This window comes from Stegodyphus dumicola, chromosome 2 (genome assembly GCF_044657685.1).
Source record: "Stegodyphus dumicola isolate Sdum_Otavi_A_Nest chromosome 2, ASM4465768v1".
Lineage (NCBI taxonomy): Eukaryota > Metazoa > Arthropoda > Arachnida > Araneae > Eresidae > Stegodyphus > Stegodyphus dumicola.
The window spans coordinates 269,984,618-269,996,778 of record NC_140769.1 but is presented as its reverse complement, the minus strand read 5'-3'; the positions used below and the strand labels follow the sequence as shown (position 1 = coordinate 269,996,778).

The window sequence follows — 12,161 nt, the reverse complement described above, 5'->3', positions numbered from 1 at the left end:
ATTTTTTTTTTAGTACAACTGTGACATTGCATTGAAAAACTGTGAAGTTCAGAGGTGAAATCTATGTCTCACAGTAACTGATAAGAAAAATGTTTACCACAATAATCCCTCAGGGCTATCAAACACATCCAAATGTTCAAGTGGGGAAATGGTATGCATAGGAGAGAGCAGAGTTTGAGATTAACCCTCTAAATGCTTAACTCACAATTTCAAAAGCAGTATGAAAGTAAAAAAAAAAAATGCTCAGCCCACAATTTTCGTGGATATGCAACTTTTCCCTCTCTGTGCATTCTTCTATCTAAAGTGCATCCTTCTTTTCCTTCATTTAATCATTGAAAATGCATTTTTTACAATATTTAGATTCTGAGTCATGTTTTGGTTAATGGATAGCATTACTGACGTCTAAATTTTCGTATTTGCATAGAAGCATATGGTACATTCAGAAGACCTATTTCTTACACCCTTTGAGATTGATAACTCAACATTCTGCAAGCCACATATTCCTAATCCCAAGAAAATGAGCCTTACATGTAGAGTGCTGTTTGTTGCTCCAAAAAATACTGTAACTATCATAAACATTAGCAAAGAATGTGATGTAGAATTTTGCTTAGATCCTTGTCTTAAATTTACTGCACTAAACTTAATTTCTATTATAATTTAGGTTAACATTGAATATTTTCATTAGTATACACACTTTACATTTGCATTCTATAAAGTAAATCCTAATTTAATCAAGATATATTTTCAGAATTTTTGTCTTTACATGACTGATCTTAAAATTTATTTTTATCAAAGCCTATTCTTATGCATAGAATATATACTAAATTATTCTTGGTTACAAAAATGACTTACATGTTTGAACTCTCAAATAAACATAAATTTGAAAAACATAATAAAAATATATGCAATTGAAGTGATTTTAATAAAAAATAATGAGCAGTCATATGATATGGTACTGTTCAGTAAAAAAAAAAGAAATCTCCACATCATATGATGCGAATGTACGATAACCCTCTGTTTTTCAACAGAAAATTTAGAGGAAAAAAGTACGGTCTTAGATTTGGAGATATACAGTACTTTAATTATATGTATAAAAACTATATATTAAATATTAAAAATACATATACACACAACATATATATATATATACCTGTGCTACTGTTTGTTCACCAAGTGGTATATCATCTGATCGTACAGCTACTCTCTGGACTACAGATGTAGAATCTGCTTCAAGAACTATTCTGCAAAATAAACATAAAAATTAGTGTTATGAATTACAAGAAAACATTTCAGAGCTATCTTCTTTAAGAAGTTGGAGAGAGGAGGTTTGCTGATTAGATTCTAAAAATTAATTTAAAACTCATCATCAGTTTAAATCTAAAGCATCATCAATGAAAAATAAAAATAATATACTTAAAGGATGGATTTAAAATCCTAACTTATTTATATTTTTACATTTTTCTATTTTTTTAAAAATTATTATACAGGATGTTTGAAAAAGGTGACTACAGGACTTTTTTCCTTATATGCTGAACATAATGCATAGATCTAATTAGTTCCAAGTACACAATTTCATGAGACTAAAACTGTGAGCAGGAGAATTTTATAAATATATAGTATCTTTTCACATGATCTCTGGACAATAAAAATGCAAATTGCCAAGACATTAATTTTACTTTGATAAGTAAAAAAAAAAAAAAAAAAAAAAAAAAAAAAAAAAAAAAAAAAAAGAGTTCAATATCTTTACATGCAAAATTTGAAGATACATCCACAGTATTTTGATATAACCAAATTCAAATTTAATGAAAACTGCTGTTTTATGCAATATAAACTGAAACTTAATTGTCAAAATGAATAACTTTTTTAAGTACTCCAAAAAATTCATTTAAAATTTCTAAATGACAGTCAGTAACACATGTTGAAAAGTGTTTAGTCAGCAAATTCATTTTCAAATATCACATGAAAATCATGCAATTAATGAGTATTTTTGTTCTAGTATTTATGCATGAAACAATTTAAAAGCTGTTGATATAAAAATAGTAGCAGTCAACCAAGACTAGCTGAACACATTTTATTGCTTGATTAGCACATCTGTTATTTAAATTACACAGTGCAATGGGTATAATCTGCATCCATTTCTGATCACCATTTGTGCCTATTTTATACATTCACAGCAAATAAATTTGACATAATACAAACACTGTAGTCACAGAGCACAAGCAGGCTGCCAGATGAGATGCAAGATAGAGAATGTGACATGTTCAAGATAAAATCTCCGTATGCAATGATTTAGTTTTGGTTCAGCTTTATTTTGATTGGTTAATAAAAAATTTATAAAATTACCATTGATTGAACAATTAAGTAAATACCTGGATCATTAGCATTATACAAGAATCATATGATATGGATTATTTTAAAATGATTCAGTTCAGATAGATTTATTATAAGCAGTTATCGTTTTTAGAACAGAAGGGGGAAATACCCAAATTTAAAAGGAGATTTAAATACTTTATATTTTACATGCATATATGTACATAGCTAAACAATAAACAAAAACAGGCTTTAGAAAACGACTTCATACCTATACAAGGGCTTATGATATTGACTCAACTGACAATTCACATTCTTCAAATTACTTTTTGTTCTAATTATTTCAATATTGCCCTTTGGATAAAAAAATGTATTAGATTGATTGGTTTCAGAACAAAGCATTTACAGAGTTTGGCGTTCTTTAGTAGCATAAACTAAGTCTAGTGTCTTAGAAGAACTGAAATTTCTTATGGTTTAAAAACAAACCTTTCTATTAAATCAGAACTTGAACATCAAATACACTTCTCGTGCTTGACAAACTCAACTGCCAACTTTAGAGAGACAACTCAAAGTAACAGTTACATTCAAATTAAAACTAAATCTATTAGTCAAGTACTACATAGCTGATTTAATGTGAAGTTAGCTCAAAACTTCTCATTGGTATAACAGTTTAAATGTTAGCAGCAATAACGCACACCTGAGGAATTACTATCTTATCTGAGCTAGCAAAACTTAGTAATGTGGCTTTAAGAGGCAGAAACACACTTTGTCTTACAATGTGTAAACCTCAGTTTAAATACTCTCAAACTATTTGCATTCCGATAGGGAAATGGAAAGGAGAAGTGATAGTACAGGGTGGAATTATAAATAACTTAAGTAAAATAATAATTACCCTACACACTGATGAATACTGTGTATTAAGCTTGAGCTGATAGAAATTTGTAATTTCCTGCACATATTCTAGCATAGTGTCTCAGCTTTGCCAAACCAACATTAGAAAACTTAAATTTGAGTTCTTAAACAATTGCTCTATACTCCATATAACACTGATTTCATTTAAAATCACCTTTTCTTATTCCAATGATTAAAAAATGAAATGTTTTCAGAGCAAAGACATTGATCGCAAACTATGCTTTTAAGAAGCTCTAGGATGAGATCTGTTAAGAAGCTAATCTGTTCTTAAGATTTTAAAGACAACATTCTTTCAAGATGTTATTATTTTTCTCTTCCATATTTTAACACTTTCGAGGCTAATGGGGTCTCAAGGCAGTTTAATTTTTAATCTTGAAAGGGTTAAAGCACTCATGAAATAACATTTCATGAGAATTATATTCAGATATAAATACATGCCAGTTGTCATACAATATTCACTATTCATGCATCATATTACCATCTGACATAGTGAGGAAACTTATTAACTGAATGATCTTAATACTTTTTAAAACTGTAATAAATTATAGAACTGGGGGGGGTGGATTAAAGAGGATATAAATGTTAAAAGCATGTTCAATGAATTAAAATTTTGTGAATGATATATTACAAATATTTAAATCATAGGACCAAGGAAGTGGATTTGTTTCAGTTACATGCTGCAGAGAGTGTTTTTACAGAAATATTAGACACAAACATGAAATTCAAAAATGGGAAAGAAATTTATAAAATAAATGCTTTTTTGTACCTAAATAAATGTTCATCAAATACAGAAAGAGGTTCTGATTATAAAATAATTAACAAATCAAAAGAAAAGTGCACTTAAGCTGTTTTCATACTTTGCCAAGTCTTAAAAGAGAAAAGTAAAAAATAGTGCATACTCTTTATTTCAATATTTAGATGTGGGAAAAAATACTATACAGTAAAAGCTAAAGTATTCAGAAAGTTCAGGGAATACTGAATGTCAGGTAATTGAAAATTCTGGATAGTTGAGTGTATAAAATGTGGAATTTACAGTAGACAAATAAATAAAAGAAAAAAATTTCCATCTAGAATTTTAAAATTATGTTAAATTAAAAAACATACACATTAAAGATGACATATTTTGTAGGCATTAAACTTATGAAAATTAAAACATCTTATATGACTATAAAATTTGTCAAAGCATGAAAGCTGGCACAAATGCCACCAAACTCACATCAGTCATTCACACAAAAGTTTAAACGAATAGACATAAAATATTTAAATTTTCCTATTGCATCTGTTATGAAATGAGATACTATAGGTGGCGCGTTTGGACCTTGTAACTCATCGTGAGCAGCAGACGCATATCTTGAAGCGGGGAAAGGGCTAAAATCCTTTAGGCCCACTCTGGAATAGGTGGCAAGTTATCATCTTTTACCAGCACCAAGTCATTGGCATTTAAGTTTGGTTTGTTCCTTAGCCATTTTGCTCGTCCTTGCAATTGGGAGAGATATTTGGATGACCACCTTTTAAAAAAGTGCTGAAAAAGTTGCTGAATCAGTTTCCAATGTTCTACAGGCGTTACCTTATCATCAATCACATTTGGTACAGGAATAATTGTTAGCGCGGTTCCAATAAGAAAGTGACCAAGTGTTAAAGTACCTAAGTCATTGGGATCATTGGAAATTGTCACTATAGGTCTGGAATTTAGGAAAGTTTCAATTTGAGTTATCAAGGTAAGAAATTGAGATGTGAGCAGTTGAGCTCCTACTGTACGTTTTAAGTGATTTTACATTTGCTTAATGTCATTCTCCCAAAGACCCCTGAAATGCAGAGTGGAGGGAGCACTGAATTTCAAAACAATGTTTTCTTGTGTTAACTGGTTTTGGAACTTTTCTGATGATAAAATGGATGCCATAATTCTTTTTAATTCACGATTTGCACCAACAAAGTTAGTCCCTTGATCAGAAAACATCTCTTGCAGTTTTCTCCCTGATGGGCTACGAACCTTCTTAATGCTGCCAATTAATTTTCATGATGGCAAAATAGTAATGGTGAGAGTTTGTTAATAGGGCATTTAATTACACCATTAATAGTTTTTAAGTTGCACTTTTCCATCAGATCCTGGGTAAACAGACAGGCTATGAACCTTCTTAATGCTGCCAATAAATTTTCATGATGGCAAAATGGTAATGGTGAGAGTTTGTTAATAGGGCGTTAATTACACCATTAATAGTTTTTAAGTCGCACTTTTCCATCAGATCCTAAGTAAACATTAATAACTTTACCTAGATGCCATCTTAAAGGTGGTGTTGTGCATTGTGCATTATCATCGTAATAAATGTTGTGTGCAAATTTTGCTTAATCCTTGAAAAGTTACCGACCACAAAAGCATCTTACAATTACACCTCTGGATACTTGCAGCTTTCATGATCGCTCACCTACAGCATCATTATTATTTATCTGTTTTCAAATAAAATTGTATAAACACACTTTTCTTGATGCCATGATCTCTTGAAATATAAAAATGATGTCACAGGATAATGAAGTTAAAACAGAGTCATACACAGTGTCATATACAGTGATTTCAATATCTATGGTTAAAAATGGAAGGAAGCTGTGAAGGCCAGATGTGAAATATAGCCCCAGAATCAAGCTCAGAAGAATACTCCAACAGTATTTATGACTCTTACAGGTGTATGCACTCTTCTATTGGATGCAACTAAATGAAATGGGAGATAAAAAGCGTCCAGTCTCGGATCAACTCATTCCTTAGAACTGTCCTTTTTTAATTGATCTTTCTCTCACGATGGCTATAAAGAGTAGTCTATATTTTGAGATACCACTTGGATTATTGCAAAGTTGTTGTTTGGAAGTTCTATCATGATGTTATTGGTTGAACCTTATCACGTTGTGATTGGCTGTAATGCGTGATCACAGCACTGAATTTGATTGTTGGGAGAATATTTCTCAGGGCTCATTTCTGCGTTTAATGTTGGTTAGGAGCGCAACTGCGTTGGATTGCTTATTTTGTGCTTTACACCATAAAATGGCTACTGGTGATAAGATTAATCTGAAGTTTCTGTACGATTTGGAACAAAAGGAAAAGAAAGCACTGATTGACTGGTGTGTATGTGAAGGTTTAATCGTAATTTAATGAAATATCTTACCTGCAGCAATGATTGTATCCAATTGCTGGAAGTCGTACAATTGTCTTTCTGATAATGGCTTCTTTCTCCTCTCAGTAAACTACGCAGTCATATTTGGAAACTGGAGCTCATATCAACAATATCGAATGTATGTGGTATTTAATAAGAAGGGATTTTCGAAAGAAATGCCACCGACAATGCAGCACTCTGAAGGATATTTTTGATTCTTACTTTTGTGAATTTATGTGGTGATGAGAGTACACAGATTCTAGTTGAGATGATTTTAAACAAAGCTGAAATTTGAATACTGTTAAGGAATTCTGTGTGCTATATACCAAAGACACAAATTTCTAAATAAAGTACATTTATATTACTTTTTTGTACTGCACAGATTAGATAACATGTATTTCCATTTTCATGATACTTATTTGTTTTACTTTGATTTAAAATGCAGTTCATTGAGATAATTTTTTTTTTATGCTTTAATTATGCTTTATTGCATTATGTTTTGGACACCATTTTACTTGGAAGAGCACTGCACATAAACAGGAATGGAGCCAAAATAATTGCCAATTTTTGCCAAGGAAGACCCTGAAATATATTTTTCCTGCTATCAAAATGTCAGCACAGGGACACGGCTATCAATAGTCAAAATATCTAACCCCTCTCTTTCCTATTTTCACAGATTTTCTTGTTGAATTTTTTTAGCTTTGCTTTTACAGGGTTCGTACACATTTCTGCACACGGAAATTAAATACTTTTAAGAACCATTAATAAAAAAAAAAAAAAAAAAAAAAAAAAAAAAAAAAAAATAAGGACATATGAGCAAACGGGAACTGAATAAATTCAATTGAAGATATTATCTATGCCTGAATTTCACTTTTATAATACCATCCTAAAAATAAAATAGATCCCTAAGTAGTACGCATTATTACTAAACATGAATTAATTAACATAATTGTTAATAAGTTTGAGAATAAACTAAACTATGCAAATTTATCAAGTAGCATTAAATATTTTACATTTATGATAGTTGGTCATATTTGAACGTTTATATTGATTTCCTTCTCTTTTAAGCATCTTTTCTAACAATTAGAGATTTGTCTCAATATGCAAACCAGTGCTCTCACTAGTTTCTGCGTGCTTCATCTCCTAACCTATCAATCTCTCAATAATGTACCTATGAGGGTTTAATTGATCTGGTAAAATTTAAATAGTCCAAAACCCCTGACAGACGTGAAGCATATTATCGCTATGTCTGAAATTAACTACAATATCAGACAAAGGTTTAAATAAGCCTCTTATTTAAAAAGAACTTAGAACATAAAGGCATGTTCTGATGCTAACAAAATCAATTACAGCTCACAGTGACGTAATTAAACAAGAACAGTCAAATTCAAATTAATAATGTGGACTAGTGGTCAAAGATTATACAATTTAATTGTAATTTAATCTGGCTCAATAACTCTATCATATGAGGAAATAGAAATTGGAAATTATAGTAAAGATTGAAATCAAACAATTGGGTAATTTACATAATAATAACTGCACATATCTTTGAAGAATAATTTCCTTTATGTACCCAGTTTCTTTCTTCAACACGTTTCCTTTTCATTTTATAATTTTTGTATTTAATTAAGGATTTCCGTTATTCTAAAAATGCATTTAGAAAGTACAGAAAAAGCGGCTAATTTTATTTCTTTAGTAATATGAACATTCAGAAGCAATATGAAATATATATAGTAAAGGACAGAGCTGATGTGGCAGAATTTCTAGAATTTAGTAACACATCGAACAACAAAATCTAGAAATGGCAAAACTTTTAGAATTTAAAGCAAGCATTGGAAGCAGAATTTAGAAAGGCAGTAGGCAGCAGAATTTAGGATCCACAGAGATTGCATCAGGTGGGAAAATGCCTATTGCCAGCTATGTGTATGATGCATTAAGAAATATTAGATGAATCTTTTAAACTGTAAGTTTTCAATTTCTTTATTAATAAAAAAATCCCTTTCTATAATGCCTGCCCATGTGATAAGATCAGAAGCATTTTTGATATTTTCCATGCTTCTGTCTAATGAAAAGTAGAGAAAATAAAGAGAAGATAAACATGTTAAGATTCTAGTATCAGAAGTAATACATTCAAATATTATGTTTTCATTGTTCTTCCAGATGTTCTCCCAAAATTAAGAAATTCATTGCAAACTTTCTGTAAAATACATCCACTACGTGTTGATACCATGGAGACATTTCTCATTTTGCCACATATTTCTCGAATCTTCTAGAATCTAGGTCTATAAATCTTGCCTTCAAATTCTTCTAAACGTTCCAAGCTACAATGTCTAGAATACTAAAGAAAAATTATCCCTACCATTTCTGTAACAGAAAAAGCCAGAAATATTTTGTAAAAAAGTAGGAGGGAAAAAGTATAAAATTAATTTTAGAGAGAAAACTGATGCACATTCTGAGAATTTTAAATATTCTGAGACAATTACATGGGAAAAACTCTTACTATGAAAAAATTAAAAATAAGACATTTTTAATTAATTACACAGCTAATTTTGCTTTTGCTAAGAGCTGTTTCGTAAATTGTGCTTTATAGCATTATACCTTGTTTATTTTTCAGATTTAAAATATTATATAAGTTGCCAAATTGAAACTTTATAATATGACAGCAAAAAATAAAAATGTTTTATTTTAATGTTATTTTTTAAATATAATTTCAATATACTACCATTATTTTAATAAAAATTTATCAATGTTACGATGTTTTAAAAAAAATTGTTGAAAAATTCTCAGATTTTGGAATTAAAAAGTTTCTATAGAAACTAATCTTTAAACCGCCAAAATGTTGAAAAGTCGCCAAATTTAGAACCGTTTAATAAAAGAATTCACATCCCCAAAAGCAAAAAGTTGTTTAAGAGCTCTTTACTAGAAAAAATGAATTTCGAAATGCTTATGTTTCACTTCTTGCTTAGAAACTCGAGTATCCCATCATTTATATTAGAAATAGAAACAAATTACAACTCATGAACCTATTCAAAAGATTACCATATATACGGCAGTGAATCGCCAAAAATATTCTTCAAAATGCTAATACACACGCAAAATGACAGTCGTAAAAACAGACAGAAATTTTATATGATTAAAATTAAGGACCTTCTGTTGAATTTGATCAAAATTAAGGACCAAAAATCGATTCAAAAAAATCTAAGGACTTTTAAGGACTCTTAAGGACCGTACGAACCCTGTTTTAAAGATCTCTCAATTCTCAACAGTGGCATTATACTTGTATATATGAAGTGATATACTGTATAGCATATTTTATTATTTGTTTGTATTAATAATGTCTTGTTGTGATGAAGTTATTAATTTCAATTAATTTACATATTTTACATAGATATCCTGTTCTACATAGTGTTTGTCGTTATTCGTTATTCATAGTTACGCCAAAGAGAATGAATTATCTATGGAAGATTTTGATTAAGGCATAATGGGATAGGATAGGGAAAAAAAAAAAAAAAAAAAATCAGTACTCTCTTGTTATCGGGACTACATTTATAAATATATGGATGTATGCACGTGTGTATGTATGTGTGTATATGCATGTGTGTATACACATATACATACATATAGAATTCATTCATATATGAATGTATCCATCCATACATATATTTCTGAACCTTGAAAAAAAATCAACTCAACTTCAAGTTTTTATCAATACAAAATATATATATATATAAATTTCTGTTTGTAAATTACAGACAAAGTTGCAGTTATTCCAATTAAAAAAGACAGTTTTCTATTCAAAATTATATGCACATATGTGTTGAAACAATTACAAAATGATATAATTTTTCAGCCTTTTAAAAATTATTCTGTGCTTTCATATACAAAAATCTAAGAGCATACTTTTTGATTCTCCTAATTTCTATTGCATTTACAAAATGAAACAAAAAGGAAAGATATCATTGTAAATTAAAATATCACCAAATTAAAAATAAATATTAATTTATATTAGAAAAAGATACTTACAAATGGTGTTTACAAATAAAGATATTCTATGCTATTAATACATTTTTGAAGTAAATATTATAATTTGATATAATTCACTTTTTGAATGCAATGATTATCATTAAAAAAAATTAAAAGAAATTACTTCTCAAATATATTTTATTTCCAAGGTGATAGGTTCCTTTAACAGGCATAACAAAACAAATACTTACCCACCATCACATATTTCATCAATTGCCAACAAAATAACATCAAGATTTTCAAGAAGAGTGCGTCTTTCAACATTCTTTTTAAGAATTTGATTTACAGCATCATACAGACAATTCAGAACACTCACCAAAATCAGCTGAAAATAATTTTCATAGCATTACTGAATGCCATATGGTATTCAAAACACTAAGCTTTTAAAAATAAATCAGCAGCTCTTTAGTAATATGCAATAATATATTTTTAGACAATTTTACCAGCTATATGTAACTGCTGTCACATAATAAAGGGCCGACTGGTTAAGTTGCTGAACACTGGTAGTTTGGTCTGCTCAAATTCCGGCGAATAGGTTGACTGCATGAGTGTTTTCATGTGTCTAACGTGTGTATGAATCAGTTTCCCTTACGAAGTTCTGCACGAAGGCATCTCCCCCTTAGGCAGATAGCCTTTGAGTAATTTCCCGTAAATAAATAAACCAACCAAACCACATAATGCAGTAAAAGAATATAGTCTAATAAGTAAGGGGCTCAATGTATGGTACTTATGTATTGTTGCAAAATGCTCAGCTGCAGTCATGTATAACAGGAAAAAGCACGGTTGCCAGATTTTGTGACATTCAGCGATATGTCACAGATGGAGCGAGAACATTCCAGAACGCATTCACAGCTGTTTTCTTCGGGAATAGTCTTGAAGGTAAGTTAAAGGTATATGTATACCCTGCCAGTACATGCAGCAGTAATTTGTTGAGTTCAGAGATTAGTTTGACAGCAACAAATCGACTCAGGAGCTGTACTTTAATGCTTTGCCATGAAGCTGTCTTCAACATTGTAGATTGTTTCAGCATTTTTATCATAGTTTTTCGGTGACTGTAAATGTGTCTTTGGAATTCTCCTGTGTAATACTGGTGAATAAATTATGTTTTGATTCTTCATTAAGTGTTATCATCAATCTTTCCAAATCCGTGAACCCGTAGAACACAGCAATACATATAGATCAATTGATACATAAATCTGAAGACCTTTAAGGAAATAAATTTATCAGTATAAAAATTTTAGGATATGTTTTATTTCATCAACTTCATTGACAATTCGCAGATGCAAGAAGTATTTGTGTAATTAAAATGGCAAGTTCCAGTTAAAAAAAATGTATTCATGCAATTAAATTTTAATGAAAAACGTGAAAGAAAATGAAAATGATCACATATAATGAAGTAATACATATTTCAAAAAATCATGCAACAAGGATATTGTAATGATTTCTAAGTATGCATAAAACTGTAATACTTCTAATATATCCTAACTGTGCTAGTAGTGCAGGATATCTGTATGGCATGAGTACATTGTGATTATTATAAATTTCTGTGGCATTCTTTGAGAAAAGAGAAGCGTCCTGATGTTGTAGTTCTTGACGGTGCATGACAAGATGCCAGACGTACTAAATTTATCCCAAACATACTCCATGCAATTCAGTCCCAAATTGATTATAACAGTCTAAAGAATGTGCTATATGCATTCTTTCCAAAGAATGTCAATCTGTGCTTACTATATATGACTTCATGATAAAGTTGATATTTCAAGTTTAATTTTTTTC

The 12,161-nt window shown here is 30.1% G+C and overlaps 1 protein-coding gene across 2 annotated transcripts in view; it reads right to left on the bottom strand.

Moving 5' to 3' along the window:
* Nucleotides 1–12,161, bottom strand: part of zetaCOP (COPI coat complex subunit zeta) — a 63,816-nt gene that overhangs the window by 7,028 nt on the left and 44,627 nt on the right. For both annotated transcript variants that reach the window (XM_085812135.1, XM_085812136.1), the window contains 2 exons: nt 10,577–10,710; nt 1,151–1,241 (listed from right to left, as the gene is read on the bottom strand). In XM_085812135.1, the coding sequence (XP_085668261.1) occupies nt 1,151–1,241; nt 10,577–10,710 (225 nt within the window). The remainder of the gene's footprint in view (nt 1–1,150; nt 1,242–10,576; nt 10,711–12,161) is intronic.